The 18,928-nt window shown below is 46.4% G+C and overlaps 2 protein-coding genes across 3 annotated transcripts; one reads left to right on the top strand and one right to left on the bottom strand.

The window, feature by feature from the left end:
- Positions 1–2,009: 2,009 nt before the first annotated feature.
- Positions 2,010–6,120, bottom strand: NME6 (NME/NM23 nucleoside diphosphate kinase 6). Of its 2 annotated transcripts, none has more exons than XR_012649968.1 (6): positions 6,014–6,120; positions 5,773–5,875; positions 5,620–5,659; positions 4,997–5,157; positions 4,475–4,727; positions 2,010–3,065 (listed from the first exon to the last, which is right to left on the bottom strand). XR_012649968.1 is itself a non-coding variant. In XM_075024465.1 (6 exons), the coding sequence occupies exons 1-5, from the start codon at positions 6,101–6,103 to the stop codon at positions 4,561–4,563; spliced, it is 561 nt and encodes a 186-aa protein (XP_074880566.1). In that variant the 5' UTR covers positions 6,104–6,120; the 3' UTR covers positions 2,010–3,065; positions 4,550–4,560. The 2 variants fall into 2 exon arrangements, 1 of the variants encoding a protein (XP_074880566.1); XM_075024465.1 differs by having other exon boundaries at positions 4,550–4,727.
- A 183-nt stretch (positions 6,121–6,303) lies between these two features.
- Positions 6,304–18,837, top strand: RABL2B (RAB, member of RAS oncogene family like 2B). Its single transcript, XM_075024470.1, has 8 exons — positions 6,304–6,453; positions 6,561–6,590; positions 6,828–6,907; positions 14,112–14,191; positions 15,147–15,258; positions 17,173–17,270; positions 17,523–17,606; positions 17,898–18,837. The coding sequence occupies exons 1-8, from the start codon at positions 6,347–6,349 to the stop codon at positions 17,973–17,975; spliced, it is 669 nt and encodes a 222-aa protein (XP_074880571.1). The 5' UTR covers positions 6,304–6,346; the 3' UTR covers positions 17,976–18,837.
- Positions 18,838–18,928: the final 91 nt, after the last annotated feature.

Here is an 18,928-nt window from a genome sequence, read left to right on the forward strand (position 1 = left end):
GCCCATGTGAACCTGATGAGGTTCAACAAGGCCAAGCACAGGGTCCTGCACCTGGGTCAGGTAAAGCCCCAGTATCAATACAGGCTGGGGGATGAAGGGATTGAGAGCAGCCCTACTGAGAAGGACTTGGGGGTACTGGTGGATGAAAAGCTGGACATAAGCCAGCAATGCATACTTGCAGCCCAGAAAGCCAATCAATCCTGGGCTGTGTAACAAGAAGCATGGCCAGCAGGCTGAGGGAGGTGATTCTGCCCCTCTGCTCCGCTCTTGTGAGACGCTGCCTGGAGTACTGCATTCAGCTCTGCAGTCCTCCATTCAGGAAAGGCATGAACCTGTTGGAGCAAGTTCAGAGGACTTGCAGATCAGATTAAAACAGACAAAAATAAGCACTTTTTTTTTCCATGCTGCAGGTGATGGAGTCTCCAAATTGGCTTCTGTGGGATGGTGCAGAGGTGAAGAGTACCAGCAGATTCTAAACAACACTAAACGAATCCTTGGACTGCATTTGCTGGCCATGCTATTTCCTCTGTCAACACTGTGACTATGGATATATCTCCTGGAGAGAATATGCCACTAAGCAGCTGCTGGTGCAAAGGTTCTCCAGAATCTGCTGTTGCATCCGAGACACCTCCAGTACACAACAGCTGCACAAACCCTGAGGTGACTGCAGCAAACTGCAGCTGCCACGCCTGCCCTTCACCTGCTGTTTGTAAATGCCTCCCTCCACAAGGTGGTATAAGTCTTCTGGCAGCAAAATCCTGAGACAAATGATTGCTGAGGCATTTTTATTACCTGTGTCACAGGACTGGCTCTAAAGCAAGTCTGTTTTGCAAAAGGTCCAATTTGCCATTGAAAGTCATATGCAGCTCCATTCTCAGCAATGGAAAGAGTGTAATGCCAGGAGTCGCTGCTATACTTTACAGTCTGTCTGTACTTGCATCATGGCCCATTAATATCTTGGCTTATTATGAACTGAGCGTAAAGCTTTCCATTAGCTCCAAGCATCTCAGTCCTCAAGAACCTAAACTCTGTATATACAGAACAGGAAGACCAAAGAGCAAGAGGAACATCGAACTGCAGGAAAAAATAGACCATGACTGTTATTTTTCTGTGATATGGAGAAAACAATCTCCCACCTTATGCCCAACACAGGTCAAGTAGGGGCTAGATTTGGACTTATTAACCAAACTTAATTTGGGCTTGACAAGGTAGAAGTACAAGCAAGGGAAAAAAACCCCCACACAACAGACTGTACTCAGGCCTACGTAATGATCCACATTTGCTTCATAGGCTTGCTTGGGTCCAGAAGCAAGACAACCATATCTACATGATACACAGTCCAAAGCCCTGGTAGATTCCAGGCAAAAACACTTTCCATCTCTCTTCATCAGATCCTGACCCCAGTTACTAACACGTCCAGGACATGAACTGCCCTTGCATTCAAACACCTTTACACTAGGTTCCCCATTGACTATCTAGTACTAGAGATTTTTATCTTTATTTGCTCCCCTTCCTTCCAAAATACCCCAGATAAACAAAACCTGGCTTCCATATTTTCAAACACCTAGGAAAAAAAAAAATATAAAAAAGAAAAGAGTAGTCAGTTATGCAAGCTGTTGTTGAAGTTGAGTACTTAGGTTAAAAATGGGACTACATTTATCTTTTCCAGAGAAGAGATGTTCCAGGGAAATTCTTCAGAAATCTGTCCCATCTCCTGAGTGCAAGGAAAGGTCTAGAAGCTAAACAGTTGGTGGGATAAGTTATGTTAACAGGACTGTAGTGTTTCTGTGAAATACTGGAGCACTTTCTCTAGAAAACTGTAGAATGCAGAAACTGTATGGTTCAGCATCCTTCAGTCTAATATTCAGGTACCATGCTTCTGTGCAAATAAACAACAGGCAGAAGACATTTAAGCATTAGTAAGAAGAGAACAACAACCAAAGTAAAAATGTCTACTGTGCATAAGATTATTGCAGCATCAGACATTACAAATTTAAGCTAAGCCAGCATTCAGATAACTTGCCTTTATTATTTTACAACATGTTTGGAACTCAATTAAAGCAACCAAAAATCTTTATGAAAAGAGAAGAAATAGCACGTAGTAGGCATTACCAAGATTTCTTAAGAATGGTTTGGCTCAAAGTAAAAAAAAAAAAAAAAAAACAAAATCAGAGGTTTCACCTAGTTCTGTAAGGTGATTCACCACAGGACTGAGAGGCACCAGGAGGTATACCAAACAGATGCTAAGTATCACTAGAGAAGTTAAAAAACATTTCTTGAGCACTTACAAGGAGGGGGAAAGAAAGAAAAAGAAAAAAAAGAAGTACTTTCATAAGAATCCTCAAAACAGAGAGCATCTGCTGTCATCTCATATATCCAAAGGCTTCCTTTGATATTAAAAACAATTTTTGACACTATCTCCTGCATCTAACGCAAAATATTTCAATATTAGATCTCCTGATAAAGTTCACGGACCATCTTTAGATTTGCAAAATAAAGACTCTAGAGAAATGGGACTGTACATTTTTGACCACCTTTACTCAGGTACAGTCTTGGTGGACCAAAGAAACGTTAATATGGACACAACAACTGGCAGCTATCTAAGTAATGGTGATTGTGATCTGATAATTATTCTGTGAAAATACAGCGCCACTAAGCCAGTGTTACCCGTACTTGAAATTTTGAAAGGGTCAGTTTCCCCAAATGTAATAATTGCAAGTGACTAGAAAAAAAAACCCCAACCATTTAAAATGAGAAGTGTAAGCTAGGAACTATCATTTAATGATATCCCATATTAATATCCAAAAAGAAAGCACAATCTAAAGAAGAAAGGTGAAAAAAAATAGTTACGGGTTAATAGTTACAAGAAAGCCACACATAATTTAACAGAAACTCAGGGAATCGATAACATATCAACTGACAGTAGCATTAAGGACAGCAAGATTTCAGACCTGTATAAACGCATACTCGATCGTGAACAGATCCACCATTGGATACTGCTGGTGAAAATAAAAGCAGCAATGCAAAAAATGCAGAAATATTCCGCACATCCTTTTGATCTGTACCTGAAACAAAACAGTGACTGCATTTAACCTCATATAATAGTAAGGAAGGAAGAAAAATACTGATGTATTTAATCAAGGAAGCTCTACGGCAGCACTTCCTACAATTAAATATTTTTCAATCAAACGACCAATGTTTTACATAGTTGTCTTAAACTAGACAAAGAGTAACTTGCCTTTGATCTGTGACACAATAATGCACTAGTAAATTCGGGACTCTGTCAACAGCTTTAGTGACTAGTATCATCAATGCTAGTCATGCATAGCTTCAGAAAATGAAGTCAAGCTAACAAACTTCTTACTCCAAGTACATTACTACAAAGGTACCTTCACCAACACAGTGCATTTGAAATTATCCAAAAGAAATTCACTCAGCACAACATGGCACCTTAATTAAAAAAAAAAAAAAAAAAATCAGCATTGTGAGAAGCTATTAGGGGGACAGTTTAAATGGATTAAAAACTCCTACAGGAAGAGATCTCAAAATGCATCAAACAGGAAAACGTAAATAAGCATGTCAGATCCTTGCACTGTACCTCAAAACCAAGTCCTCATGCACCACCATGTAATAATTTTATCAGTTATCTGGATAATGACTTTGTCCATATAATTTACAAAGGACATGGAACTCAGTGCTTCAATGCTGAGCTCTGGGCAGAAACTCTACAGCTTCTGTGCACCAGAATTAACTTCTCTGGCTTTTTATTATGGATTCAAGAAATCTACAGCTCTAATAGCCACTATCAAGTTTTATCAGAACTACTCATCTCATGCCCCAGGCAATCTAAAAGCCCAAAATAGAAGATCCTTCACAGGCACTGGACTACTCCACATCTTTCTGCAACTTCCCTTGGCACTTCTGTCCCAGGCTTGTCAGCCCAGACAAAACTGAATCAACAGGATATGCTGCTTTCCTCTCAAGAATGGCTTCTAACTGTGCCCTCTGCCAGATGCTCAAGATATGAATCACGATACAAAACTGAAGGCAGCCTTGTTTCTCAGCTTGGAACCAGGAAAGCAAGGACAGGAGAGTTAACATTGCCCTGCTTACCGCTGCATTTTCTCATATTCTTTTTCCCCTCTTTTCTCCATAAGGGACTGTGGGAACAGAGTAAATATTAAGAATCTGAGGCCTACTATCAGCAAAACCAATCATATCCTAGCTGGAACTAGCAACTCCCTTTCCGCTTATCCCTTTGATGAACTCGCCCATACTGCTCATATCCAAATAAACATGGGAGGGACCAGTGAACTGCATGGCTAGACCTCTATATCGAGTTGGAGTACTGCTACTTGAGAAGTTTTTTCCTAAAATGCCCCAGCAGCTGTATGTTGCGTGAATAACATAATTCCAGGTAGCACAACGTAATATGCATTAGGTCTTTCCCTCCCCCATACTCCTTAAAACATACCATGGCTCTATATCTTGTTAGGGGGCTGACCCAAACAGTGCGCCTAGCAGCTACTTCCAGCTCAGCAAACCATACCCCTGGGTAATTCAGGTCAACTCTGTTTCTTCATCCCTGAACACACAGTGGACACGCTCCTCTGCATTGTAATACACCTGCCCAGAGCGCAGACGTGGCTCTTCCTGCTGGTACCAGAGCTGTTCATTGAACTCCGGGAAGAAAAAGGCAATTTCTCTGCTGGCTGATGCTGGTGAATCTGTTGGAAAACAGAGGAAAACAGGATGAGAAATGCCAGTCTGGCACCACAAATATGTGCTATGTTCTAAAGGGAATGGCAGAAGCCATAAAGAAAAGTGCCAGGCTCGATTGCACCAGGACAGGTGTGACTGGAGTCTGCAAAAGTGAGCAAATCATTAACTCTGACTCCCAGAAAGGAAAGCAAGCAAAGGCAGGCAAAATACCATCATTCACACCTCCCTGAGCTCCAGTCTTTGCCCAACACTCAGCCAAGAAGAACAGGTCTACCTGAGCCATGAGTGGTATTCCTGGTGTCAGTAAGGCCATAAGCTCCTCGGATAGAGTCCGGGACGCTGTTTCGAGCTCGGAATACTTTCGTGGGTCCCATCAGGGATCTCCAGAGGGGTACAGCATTCTCGTGGGCCAAGATATAAGCCCACATGGGGCCACTGAGAAAAGGACCAGGGAAGAGCAGAAGTAGATAAGGTTACAAAAGGGCATAGCTCATTCATTCTTATAAATACAGAAAGCGCAAAGAAGCAACGAAGTGCAACCGCCATGCAGTGCTTTCTGGGAGGGGACACAGACATTGAGACCATGCCTCAGAAGCAAAGCATTTGCACGAATGACCTCCTCCTAGGTGATGGTACCCACAACCTTTGGGGATGGCCCCCCCACCAAGTACTGCTGTTGTTACAGCAGAGTTGGTTCCTGACACTTCTCCACCCACGAGCCCGGAGCCTTCCACCTTGGTACACCACAAGCACCAGCTCCTGACGAGGCGCATCCCACACCGAGGTGGACCCCTCCCGATGCAGAAGCACTGCTCAGGCAAGACACGGGTCCACCTGCAAAGCAAGATAGCTCCCTCCCCGCGCCCCGCGCAGCCCGGCTGCGGGCACAGCAGGTACCTGGCCATGAACTCCACCAGCCGCTGGTAGAAGAACCGCCCTGCGGGAGAAAGACGGCCCGAGTCGCACGGCCCAGCTCCGCCGGCCCCGGCCCTGTCCGCCGGCCAAGCTCGTCCGCCCGCTGCGCCCGCCCGCCTGCCCCGGCCCGCCTACCCGCGTGCTCCCGGTAGAAGCGGCGGCTCTCCTCCCGTCCGCAGCGCAGCTTCTTGGCGCGCACGATGAGGAACCGGTTGCTGAGGATGGTTTCGTGCACGGCCTGCGGGCAGAGGCGCAGCGGCTGGGCGGGCGATGCGCATCACCAGGACGCCCCGGACCGGATGGGACCGACAGACCAGAGGGGGTCAGGCCGGGCCGGGCGGCGCCGGCGGGGCGGTCCGGTCCGCCCAGCTCTCACCTCTAGCACCAGCGGGTGGGCCACGGCGTCCGGCTTCAGCAGCGCCAGCGTCAACTGCAGCGGCCGCCCGGACAGTCCCGCAGCCGCCATGGCGCACCGTCGCGCCGGTGACGGCGGGCGGGGTGGGGCGTCGCGCGCGTGACGCACTTAACAAGGGCGGGGCGGAGCGCTCAGTCACGCACGGAGTGGCCGGGAGGCGGGGGGGGCGGAGCCGGAGGGGGGGGCGGAGGCGGGGAGGGGCAGAGCCGGAGGAGGGCGGAGCCGGAAGCGGGGGGCGGAGCCGGAGGCGGGGCCCGCCCTGTCGCGTAGCAGCGGGGACGCGGAGGCGGTGGCATGGCGGATGCGGCGGCGGCGGAGCAGGCCCGGGATGAGGCCGCGGCCGGCGCTGAGGAGACCGTGAAGATCATCTGCCTAGGCGACAGCGCCGTGGGCAAGTCCAAGTGAGTGGCCGCGCGGGCACGCTGCCTCCCGGCCGGTTCCCCGCGGGGAGGGGAGGGAAGGGGCGGCTTGGTCCCGCGGCCTAACGGCTGTGGTGCTCTTCCCGCAGGCTGCTGGAGAGGTTCCTGCTCGACGGCTTGTATCCTTTGGTGCGCCCCTTAGTTCCCGTCCCTGTTCCCGGGCCTGCGCCCTGAGCAGCCCTGCGCCGCTGCGCAGGTGGCGGCCCTGCCCGGCGGAGCGCGGCGGGAGGCCCGGCCCGGCCAGGCCCGGCGAACTGCGGCGGGCCCGGCCCGGGGAGCGGGTGCCGGCCCGGCGCCGGCGGTCGCTGCAGAGTGGGGGGTCGTACTCCTCCGTCGACTCCTTAACACGGGCACAGCCGCCCCCAGCAGCTCTCCACCTTCGCCCTGACGCTCTACAAGCACCGTGCTCGGGTGGACGGGCAGGCGGTCCTCGTGGGTAAGTGGGGGGGGGGGGGGGGGCAGCTGGGTGTTCCGTGCGTCCCGGGGAGAGGGTGATGCCGGCTATGTGCGGGGAGGGAAACGGCGACAGGGCAGTTGGCATACTCAGCAATGTATGGACCCAAAAATGTGGCAGAGGAATTCCTTGCTGTGGCAAGAGGATGCCAAACAGTGGTTTGTAGGCACAGAAATGGAGTAATGAAGGGATCAAAGAACCACAGAATGGTTGAGGCTGTCAGGGACCTCCAGAGTTCAGTCTGTCCAACCCCCTGCTCAAGCAGGGCCACCCACAGGCAGCCGCCCAGAGCCATGTCCAGGTGGCTTTTGAATGTTTCCAAGGAGAGAGACTCCACAACCTCTCTGGGCAACCTGTGCCAGTGGTCAGTCACCCTCACAGTGGAAAAAGTGTTTCCTGATTTTCAGAGGGAACCTCCTGTGTTTCAGTTTGTGCCTGTTGGCTCTGGTCCTGTCACTGGGCACCACTGAAAAGAGCCTGGCTCCGTCTTCTTTACACTCTTCCTTCAGGTATTTATACTCATTGATGAGATCACCTCTGAGCCTTCTCTTCTTTAGGCTAAAGAGTCCCAGCCCTCTCAGCCTTTCCTCACAGGAGAGATGCTCGTGTCCCTTCATCATCTTCGGGGCTCTTCGTTGGACTCTTTCCAGTATGTCCATGTCTCTCTTGTCCTGGGGAGCACAGCACTGGACCCAGCACTCCAGGTGTGGCCACACCAGTGCTGAGTAGAGGCAAAGAAATACTTTGCCTAATGCAGCCCAGGATACCATTAGCCTTCTTTGTGGCAAAGCCACATTGCTGGCTCTCAGTCAGCTTGGTGTCAGCCAGGACACCCAGGGCCTTTTCTGCAAAGCTGCTTTCTCCAGCATAAACTGGGGGGTTGTTCCTCCCCAGATGGAGGACTTTGCACTTCTTGTTGAACTTCATGAGGTTTCTGTCATCCCATTTCTCCAGCCTGTCCAGGTCCCTCTGGATGGCAGCACAACCCTCTGGTATATCAGCAACTTCTCCCAGTTTTGTGTCATCTGCAAACTTGCTGAGGGTGCAATCTGCCCCATCATCCAGATCATTAATGAAGATGTTGAACAGGATTGGACCCAGTATTGATGCCTAGGGTACACTGCTAACTGGCCTCCAACTAGGCTTCATGCCACTGATCACCATGCTCTTGGCTGGCCATTTAGCCAGTTTTCAGTCGACCTCACTGACTGCTCATCCAGCCCATATATCAACCACTTCTCTATGAGGCTCTTATGGGAGACAGTGCTGGAAACCTTACTGAAGTCTAGGTAGACAACAGCCACTACTCTCCCTTCATCTACCAGGTCAGATCGCTGTTCAGTTATTAGGTTCTTCAGCTATGCCAGTAATCTTTTACATTTGACTTCCAGGCAAGGAGATATCTAAGTCAAAGGTTATCTTTGTTTTTTTCAAGGAACTGAATACCTGTTAAAGTAATTGCTGCAAGAATGCTGATTTAGCTGTGTTGGTCACTGTTAGTCAAAGTGCTTGTTGCTCAGGTTGCAGTGTCACGATGGAACTAAGCTAACTAAGATTTAAATTTTATGAAGCTAAGCTAGCTGCCCATGAAAGTTGCAGTCCTTTTCCCCTATGTACCACCAGTGTTCACTTATAGGCCTAGCCTTGTCCATTGTCAAACCAGTTCAGGAAGCTAATCATGCATATTAACTGCTAACAAAGTAAGTGAATGGGTTTCTACTCATTTGGCTTTCTAAAACATTTCACCATGGAGGTTTATACACACCAGTGCTGGTGAAAGGGGCAGGTGGGAATGCACAGGCAAAGGAAGGAAGAGTAGAGAGTGGACTTGCTCTTCCTTGTAGGCTAGGTATTATATCAGTTTAGCTGCAGTATGAAACCATATTCAGGCTCCTTTATTCTGTCAGTATAATAAATAAGGGAGAAGAAATATGCCATATGCTAATTACAAAATAGTCTACAGTGGGATTTAGCTGCTTATCAGCACCAATTCTAAAAATCCATGCTATAGGTTACTTTACTATTTTAGTTGCTGTTTTTTTAATACATTTTAACACAATCTTCCTATTATTGGTCATCCTTTTGTTGGGTATTTTTGATTGGTTAGTTACTTTGGGTGTATGTACCAATCGCTATATTTCAAGTTTATAGAATGTTTAAATTCTTTCTCTGGATATGTCCAGCCTGTATGATATTACTGTAAAATATCACCTATTTTATCTCAATCTTTGTTAGTTTTTTTGATAGACTACAAGCATCCTAGCTTTATCTGTCATCTGTTTATCAGTCATACTCTCAAATATCCCATAACTTCAGTTTTACCACAAGTGCTAACTTTCTATTTTTTGTGCCAATGGAGCATTGCTTTAACCTATATGAATTAGCCTCTGACAGCACAGTATTGTTCACTGTGTGTTTGTCGTGGTTTAACCCCAGCCAGCAACTAAACACCACGCAGCCGCTCACTGACTCCCCCCCACCCAGTGGGATGGGGGAGAAAATCGGGAAAAGAAGCAAAACCCATGTGTTGAGATAAGAACAGTTTAATAAACAGAAAAGAAGAAACTAATAATGATAATGATAACACTAATAAAATGACAACAGTAATAATGAAAGGATTGGAACATACAAATGATGCGCAGTGCAATTGCTTACCACCTGCCGACTGACACCCTAGTCCCCGAGTGGTGATTCCCCGCCCCCACTTCCCAGTTCCTATACTAGATGGGACGTCACATGGTATGGAATACCCTGTTGGCCACTTTGGGTCAGGTGCCCTGGCTGTGTCCTGTGCCAACTTCTTGTGCCCCTCCAGCTTTCTTGCTGGCTGGGCATGAGAAGCTGAAAAATCCTTGACTTTAGTCTAAACACTACTTAGCAACAACTGAAAACATCAGTGTAATCAACATTCTTGCATACTGAACTCAAAACATAGCACTGTACCAGCTACTAGGAAGACAGTTAACTCTATCCCAGCTGAAACCAGGACAGTGTTACAGATGGAAGTTCAAGAAAAACATTATCTTGTTCTATGGTTTGAGCTGATAGTCTGTACTGCTGCCTATATCACTATGATTTCTGTGTTTTCAGAGTATTGCAGCTCTGGAAGGGACTGTGAGAGGTCATCTTGCACATCTTTGCACCGGAGAAACTCTACTTAATGATACTCTTCACTGATATATATATATTTTATGTATTTAAAGACTCCCAATGACAAAGACTGCTTAGGCCATTGTCGTGGTTTAAACCCAACTGGTTACAGAGCACCATGATGCCGCTCGTTCACTCTTTCCCCCCCAGCCCCGGTGGGATGATGAGGAGAAAATATAAAGAAAAGCTTCTGGGTCAAGACAAGGACAGGGAGGGATCACTCACCACTTATGGTCACAGGCAAAAGACAGGTTCAACTTGGGGAAGAAACAAAATCAATTTAATTTACTACAAATCAAATCATAACAAGGATACTGAGAAGTAAAATCAAACCTTAGAACACCTTCCCCCCACCCCTCCCTCCTTCCTGGGCTCAACTCCACTCCCAGTTTTCTCCACCTCTTCCCCCCAGCGGCACAGTGGGACCGGCAATGAGGGTTGGGGTCAGTTCATCACACGTTGTCTCTGCCACTCCTTCCTCCTCAAGGGGAGGACTCCTCACTCTGTCCCCAGCCTGGGGTCCCTCCTGTGGGAGACAGTCCTCCACAAACTCCTCTGGCATGGCTCCTTTCCACAGGCTGCAGTCCTTCAGACACAGACTGCTCCAGCATGGGCTTTCCCATGGAGTCACAGCCATCTTCGGGGCATCCACCTGCTCTGGCGTGGGATCCTCCATGGGCTGCAGGTGGGCATCTCCTCCACCACTCACCTCCATGGGCTGCAGGGGGACAGCCTGACATCTCACCACAGGCTGCAGAGGCATCCCCTCCTCCGGCGCACCTCCTCCCCCTCCTTCTTCACTGGCCTTGGTATCTGCAGAGGTGTTTCTCTCACATCCCACTCCTCTCTCCACTGCAGGTTTCCCTTCTTAAATACGTTCTCCCAGAGGTGGTACCACCATCGGTGATGGGCTTGGGCTTGGCCTTGGCCTTGGCCAGTAGCGGGTCCAACTTGGAGCCAGGGAAGCTTTGAGCAGCTTCTCACAGGAGCCGGCCCTGCAGCCCCTCCCCCGCTACCAAAAACCCCACCACACAAACCCAAAACGGCAGGCTATTCCAACATATCAGGGGTCTTACTGCTAGAAAGTCTTTCTTTCTTGATACTTAATGCAAATCCTCTTTATTCAAGGTAAACCAGTTATTTCCTGTGTTTCCTGGACACTGAACAAGTTTTTTCCCTTTCCGTTTGCACCAGCTTTCTACATGTTTGAACACTGTACCTTTCCCCTTTATTGGTGAATGAAAAACTGGACATGAGCCAGCAATGTGCGCTTGCAGCCCAGAAAGCCAATTGATCCTGGGCTGTGTAAAAAGAAGCGTGGCCAGCAGGTTGAGGGAGGTGATTCTTCTGCTCTGCTCTGCTCTGCTTGAGACCCCACCTGAAGTACTGCATCCAGCTCTGGGATCCCCAGTACAAGAAAGACATGGACCTACTAGAGTGGGTTCATGAAAATTATCAGAGAGCTGGAGCAGAGGAGGCTGAGAGAGTTGGGGTTGTTCAGGCTAGAGAAGAGAAGGCTCTGGGGAGCCCTTATTGTGGCCTTCCAATATGTAAAGGGGGCTTACAAGAAAGATGGAGAGGGACTTTTTATCAGGGGCTGTAGTGACAGGACAAGAGGCAAGAGTTTTGAACTGAAAGAGGGTAAGTTTAGATTGGACATAAGGAGGAAATGTTTTATGCTGAGCGTGGTGACACTCAGGGACCACTGGAACAGGTTGCCCAAAGAAGCTGTGGATGCCCCATCCCTGAAAGTGTTGAAGGTTGGGCTGGATGGGGCTTTGAGCGACCTGATCTAGTGGAAGGTCATAGAATCATAGAATCGTTTAGGTTGGAAAAGACCTTTAAGATCATCGAGTCCAACCGTCAACCCAACACCACTATGCCCACTAAACCATGTCCTGATGTGCCATGTCTACGCGTTTTTTTAACACCTTCAGGGATGGTGACACCACCACTTCCTTGGACAGCCTGTTCCAATGCCTTCAGTAAAGAAATCTTTCCTAATATCCAATCTAAACCTCCCCTGGCACAACTTGAGGCCATTTTCTCTCATCCTATCACTAGTGACTTGGGAGAAGATGTCCCTGCCTACAGCAGCGGAGTGGACTGGATGATCTTTAAAGGTTCCTTCCAACCCAACCCATTCTGAGATTCTATTTCTTCTCTCTTTTAGGGGAGATGACATCACTTTATTCTGCCTTTTCTCATAGGGCATTTCCACCCCTTACAAAAACCTTGCTACTTAAACCCAATACAAGGTTTCAGAAAAGAGCCATGAGAGCAATTGAAAGATGGTAAAAAGGGGCCTAATGATGGGAGACTGAGTCTGGTTAGCTTCTCAGGGAGAAGGTAAAATACCAGCAAACAGGAACTTGGTACAAAAGGAGGCTTCAGCATAGCAAGAAATATTTAACAGACTCTAGCTGATGTTAGGTAAACTCAAAAGATAAGGTGGGGAGTTTTTTAACCAGTAAGTGAAATTACTATTAAGGCAACTTGCAAAAGTATGGATTCATATGTCAGGGACTTATTTTTAACATGGATTTAGTACTTTATTAAGTAACTTGCTCTAGTTTAAGTAATTCATCTGGCCTGTGTTATACAGGAGTTCACAGCATCTTCTGTTTTCACCTTTTATGAACATAATGCTGATCATCCAAGCTACCTTGCAGAGAAGACCTGTCATGAAGTGTGATTTGTAAAGACTGGTAGTTTGATCTGAAGGCTTTAAATTGTGCAGATTTACCACTTCCCTTGCTAGTTTAATTTTTACTCCTAATGGCCATTGCCAAATTCTGTGTGGTAGAGTTAGGATTGCATTAAAATGTGGTGTATTTCTTTACTATATGAATCTTATTTATTCCCAAGGATTTTAAGGTTGATAAATTCCTATGTTCTGGAGTTACATGGGGTATGACAGGCAAGATCTGGAGGATTTAGTAATAAAAGCATCAGTGTTTTTCAATAAGCCATGACAAGTTCTCTCATGACAGCTGCCACATTGTTTGGGAAATTAATTTAGGGACATTCAGTAGGTTGTGGTCACTGGCACCTCTTTTTTCCTTGTAAGTGAGGATTCTGAAATGGCACATTAAGAGGATCAGGCAATTTTAGAAGCTAAGCAGAACTAGCCAAAATTAATGCAAATGTGTTCTGATAAGTACTTGCCTATATTTTGGGCAGTTTAAGAAGTTACCATCCTGCAAGTCTAATACAGTACCCAGTCAGCAACTAGTTTTAATGCAAAGTAAACACTAAGGAAAGTGGCTTATTCAGCTTAGGGTGGAGTGGCGTCCTTCAGTCTAGCTGACGGAAGTGTAACTGTATCTGATGGTTCTTAGTTGGAAGTTGTGTAAATTTATACAACAAATAAGACACAAATATTAGCCTATAAATCTAGTAAGAAGAGGTGGGGAGACCTCTACCTGAGACGCACAAACAGAAAAAAGGCATTAAAATGTTGATGACTGTTCAGGTATGCTTCATACCTAGTCTACAAGGTACTTAATGAATTGGGACTTGTCTGTCTCAGGCTAACTTACTGACCCTTTGTAATTTTAGAACGAGTCATGCCCCTGGAAAGATCAGAGTTAGACTGTCTGAGAAAGGAGATGGAACATTTCCTATGACAGGCACCTGGCTATATATCACCGTGTCAGCAATCAAGCTGTTTCAAGATGTTTAGATTTTGTTTCCTGTTGTCATCTGTAGTGACAAAGAACATTGTTATGACTCTTTGCACTTTTGACTAGCTTTGTCTTACTGTCCTTTATAAGTCATGTCTGCTGATGACTTCTCTTTTGCTAATATGTTTATAGCAATGTTCAGTGTCAGCACGACTCGTAGCTAAGCCTTGCTAAGTAAAGGTACTAGTTTTGCATAATCTCTTAGCCCTGGAATGTTTCAGATTAGTGAGGTGAAATCTAATTTGTGACCCTGAGTAGATGGACTGGGCTTTGTGTCCTGGGTTTAAGTTGTGAGGAAGACAGAACCTGGCAAGTTGTGTCATTCTAAGCTTGTTTTTTGTGTCTTACAGACTTCTGGGACACAGCTGGACAGGAGAGGTTCCAGAGCATGCATGCATCCTATTACCATAAGGCTCATGCTTGTATCATGGTAAGGGTAGTGTCTCAGCTGTGGTCTGATGGAATTTTGACTAATAACAGTCCCAGCTGACACTTGGCCTGTATGTTACTTTTTATGATTACGCTGCCTTATATTTCTTGTCTCTTCCAGTGGTTTAAAAAACTTTCCTATATTGTTCTTTCTTCTCTCACCAGATAAAACCAGTGTAGTTGGGTATGTTTAGCTCTCTTCTGCCTTTCCTGATGGCACTCACTATATTCCCTGACTTTGCTATCTTCTACATTTCCTTACTTTTGTCACTGCCTTTCCAGTAAGGTGGTACAAACAACTGAAAGTACTTATTTACAAGCAGTCCTGTCAAAGGTGATGTGAGGGAGAGGTCATTCCTTTCTTGTTCTGGGATGTGACTATTGGATTAGTACAAAACTGTTCTGACTTTCGGCAGGTTACTATATAAGACATTCTTCTCCGGTCTTTTGCCTTTCTATTTTCCTATACTTTGCACTTCCCATTTATTAGCTCAGATCAGTCTTGTTTCCTGACTCTTAACCCACTTAGGTCTCTTGGTTTGTACTGTTGCTCTAACTTTCCACTATTTCTCATCACTTGTGAGCATCAGTCAACTTCACTGATATTTTAATTGTTAAAATAGAGAAGCCTCATATCTGACCCTACTTAGCAGAACAGATCTTTCCTAGTGCTTGTTCACTGTCATGGGTGATAGAGTGCTTGTCATAGTACAAAATAAGAATGAAAGGAAAATGAGGGACTATTTCCTGCACTATGCAAAGAAATGGCCTGGGTGCATGTTTCAAGGCTTGCTGGATATTCTCCATTTTCTCTTTCATCCTTTCTAACAAAAGCCAGTTTTCTTTGTTGATGTCCTCCTGGGAAAATTCTGGATTCCATACTTGTGTTTGGTGCCGTGGGTTGATCAGGCGCTGTCCTGCTGTTGGCCCCATGATACCTGGTCCTTTTTTGGAAGGTGTTTGATGTGCAGCGGAAAGTCACCTACAAGAACTTAAACAGCTGGTACAAGGAGCTGAGAGAATTCCGCCCAGAGATTCCTTGCATTGTGGTGGCCAACAAAATTGATGGTGAGTATATCTTCTTTCTACCTCTCAGGATTGTGATGTGATTCTCTTCTGACCTGGCTCAGAAAGAATACCATTCATTTGTTAGGTCCAGATGAGTTCTTGAGTATTAGTCCCTCAGGGCTGTATTTTACCAAATGAATAGCTGGGTCCTCTACTGACCTTGCTTGCTGTCTTACAGGCTCTTGCGCTTGCTTTACTAGCAATAAAAATACAAATCTGATCTATTTAAAGTTTATTCAAGTGATGTCCTTCCAATTCTGTCATTACCACGTTGCCCATTTCATCCAGCAAGAACCCGAAAGCTGATTGGAGCACTACCTAGTAAAAAATTGCAGGATGTCTTGCTGGAAAAGGCGCATAATCTGTTATGTGGCTTCCCCTGATACAGTCAGTAACTGCCTTTGTATTGCTAATTCAGCCTGCAGGTTTCCGTGGGACTCCTCTGTGCTAAAGTGTCTAAGTATACCTGCTGGCAAAATTGTTCACCTTCCTCTGCAGATGACTGGATTATTCCCTCCTCTTAGGAATGCCAGCTAGGCATTCGTTATTACTATCATTTGGGTTGTGATCTGTCTCCTGCATCCTGTGGGAATGCGTAACACATCAGCTTTCTGCTCAGCATCAATGAGAGAACACATACCCTTAGGACCATAGTCTGCTATTCTTTATCAAGTACAGTGTCAGACATGTTCTTCCTCGCTGACATTCATGGTAGAAATCATGGCAGCTATGAATGGGTGTGTCCATCTGAATAATGTGTCTGGGCTCCCACTGTAGTCTACAGAAGTTCATTATTGTTCAGTGGTGTGGTTTAGGGCAGGACTGATCTTACCTAATAAAAGCCTTTCCTATAGGACATGTCAAGCCAGCCTTGAATCCACTGATTGCATGGACTGTACAGGAAGTCCAAGGCAAATGGACTTGGTGTTGACAGACATATTGTAGACAGAACCTCTGTGTAGATGAATCCTGCTCTTAGTGTTCTGTGTATGAGTGGACACTGCTCCAAGACAGTCCTCTGCCTTGCCTTCACTTGCTGTATTCCACCTGGACTAGAAAATGATCAGCCCACAGCTCTTAACACAGGCCCAGTCTGTAGAACAGTTGATCCAGCTTCCTGCAAAGAGGTAGGGAGCAGCTGCCTGGGCAGTGCTCACTGGCAAGCATTTAGAGTCTGAACTACTTCAGCTGTTGCTTCTATGAGAAAAGGCGAATCATGTGGAGTCATCCTCCTGTGCTGACATACAGGCTGGATATCTATCAAAACTTTGAGCTGTTACTGCTGTGTCAGCATGTCCTGTAAATATGCAGTAGATTTGTTCCAAAACTGAAATAAAGCTTCTGGCCTACTAAGGTTGGGGTAGCTGGACCTAACTCCCCGTTAAGTAAAAATATGTAACAGTTGAGTCATTTGTGTAGTGTGAGCATGCCCTTGACTCACAGGAATATAGGTAACATGGCATAAAGGCAGTGGTGAGTTCTGGTTAAAAGGCCAAACTGGAGGGAGAGGCATGACTAGTACTGGCAGTGATGTCCAGGTCATGTGGACACACAGCAAAAATCATAGGGAAGTGCCTGGAAAACATTCATAGTTGCTTCACAGCAAGTGAACCGATATGTTCTAAGCTGCAAAGCATTATTCATTTATAGCACAGCAGAATCCATCTATAATTTAGTCAAGCACCATGAATAAATGAACAAGAACTTTTTTGTGTCTTCTTGTCAACAGCTTGCTGATGCTGTTGCTTTTAAAACCCTAGAGCTTTTGGGGAGGACTCTCCTAGCCTTGTACTACAGTGAGGAGGCCTTGACAGCTAAATCAGGCTCTGGTCTCCATCTGTTCTACCACTTGGGCATATGTTGGCATTCAGCCCACAGTGATGTCTTACTGACCGCTTCTTTTTTTGCCCCCAGCGGATGTGAAGGTGACCCAGAAAAGCTTCAACTTTGCCCGGAAGTTCAGTTTGCCCTTTTACTTTGTGTCTGCTGCAGATGGCACCAATGTAGTGAAGGTAAAACATAGCTATTTGGCTCAGCATCCATGAGACCCCTATACAGTCCAAGGACATGGAGACTGCTGTAGGCACAGAAAACAGAAAATGGGCTAGTACATCTGTTTGGGTGCTTGTGAGGTCCTGGTAGCTATAGGTAGTTGCAGAGGTGTTTTGGTTTTTTTTTTTTCTTGGGGTATGGGAACAGTTTCCATACATTACAGAAACACAGTGCCCCTTACTCTGAGTGACAAGCATTCTCCTTCTCATCAGCTCTTCAATGATGCTATCAAACTGGCAGTTGCTTACAAACAGAATTCAGGAGATTTCATGGACGAGGTCATGCGAGAACTGGAGGTAAGAAAGGCTCTGCTTACGGCACTCCTAAGCGATTAGCAGCTCTGCTCTTTTTTCCCTCAGGGAAAGCAGAGCCTGTGGCAAAGGGTGAAACTTTGCAGGCATGGAAAGATTTGCCTTGGGCTAGTGACACCATAGGGTTTGTGTGCTGCTCGTGTCTAGGCCGGAAGGGGCGAGATGGTGACCCTCTGAAGAGCCCACAATGCCCTAGACCAAATTTGAATGAACCACAGCAGAGCGTAGCTGTTGCTCTCATGCTTCTCAGCAGTTCCTTGTCCTGCTCCTTTCCAGAGCTTTGACCTGCAGAAGAAGAGTGAGAATTCGTCGGATAAAGAGAGCTGCCCTGAAGAGAAGCCCCCATCTGCCTAAGCCCTGGACCCTGAGTCTATTTTTCCATTTGCTCTAGATTTCTGGGGCTAGTTAGAGCTGGCCTTCACAGAGGAAAGTGATTTTTCTCATGCCCTGAGAGCTCTGGTGATGAGCAGCTGGGCTTCTCCCCTTCTTGTGGGAGACTGTCTGAGCATGACCTTCCTTGACTCGGCCCTAGCCACTGCACATCATGGTCAAGGAAAGGGTGAAAGTATCCACATGGTTGCTAGTTACTGCATGCTTCTTCAAGGCAAATCTTGCCAGGAGAGTGAAGGCACTCTTGGACCCGCAGGGAAGGGTCCTGCGCAGATGCTTTAATGGTACCTACTGGAGAAAACAAACACTAAAGAATTTTTTTTATAAAGCTTTGAGCTTGCATTTTTCCTGAACTTTTGTTATAAGGCAGTCTGGTTACTATACAGTGCAAGTCCAACTGCCAGCCCTCCCCATTGCTTTCACAGCCTAGCCAGTGCTGCCTCTCTATCCACCCCTGTCATCTCTGCTGCAGAGTTTCTTTGGGTTTCCTTCCCCATTCTGTTACAGATCAGCCAGATCCAGCAGACTTCTGAACATGAGGGATTTCTCCTTTCAGGTCTGCTAGAGCTGAATCAGGTAGGTTCTCACACCCAGGAGGCTTGTCCTATCCCAGCCTAATGGATGTGGCTGCTGCTGTTCCGATGTGTGTGTCCAAGAGACTTACGCTGCATTCCAAAGAGCCAGACACAGAAACACACAGACTTACACAATTAATGTGAACGGCAAAACAGACTGACATAGAGCAATGCTTTTACCAACACCCATGCATATGTAACCACCACTTACATAAATATGAACACAGTTCAGTCCTTTTCTGCCCTTCCAGATGATCAGGATTAGCTGTTTACCAGTGAAACATAAACACACCTTCACTCCTTAGATTCATAAGCAAAGCACATTCATAGATTCCTCAAATA

This window comes from Buteo buteo, chromosome 4 (genome assembly GCF_964188355.1).
Source record: "Buteo buteo chromosome 4, bButBut1.hap1.1, whole genome shotgun sequence".
Lineage (NCBI taxonomy): Eukaryota > Metazoa > Chordata > Aves > Accipitriformes > Accipitridae > Buteo > Buteo buteo.

Bases quoted from the DNA above. Each gene is read 5' to 3' on its own strand.
- NME6 (XM_075024465.1), bottom strand. From the start codon at position 6,103: ATGGCGGCTGCGGGACTGTCCGGGCGGCCGCTGCAGTTGACGCTGGCG. The intron at 5,660-5,772 runs GTAGGCGGGCCG...TTTCTCCCGCAG, and splicing joins CTTCTACCGGGAGCACGCGG to GGCGGTTCTTCTACCAGCGG. The intron at 5,158-5,619 runs GTACCTGCTGTG...TCCTTTTCTCAG, and splicing joins CTGGTGGAGTTCATGGCCAG to TGGCCCCATGTGGGCTTATA.
- RABL2B (XM_075024470.1), top strand. From the start codon at position 6,347: ATGGCGGATGCGGCGGCGGCGGAGCAGGCCCGGGATGAGGCCGCGGCC. The intron at 15,259-17,172 runs GTGAGTATATCT...TTTTGCCCCCAG, and splicing joins GGTGGCCAACAAAATTGATG to CGGATGTGAAGGTGACCCAG. The intron at 17,271-17,522 runs GTAAAACATAGC...CCTTCTCATCAG, and splicing joins ATGGCACCAATGTAGTGAAG to CTCTTCAATGATGCTATCAA.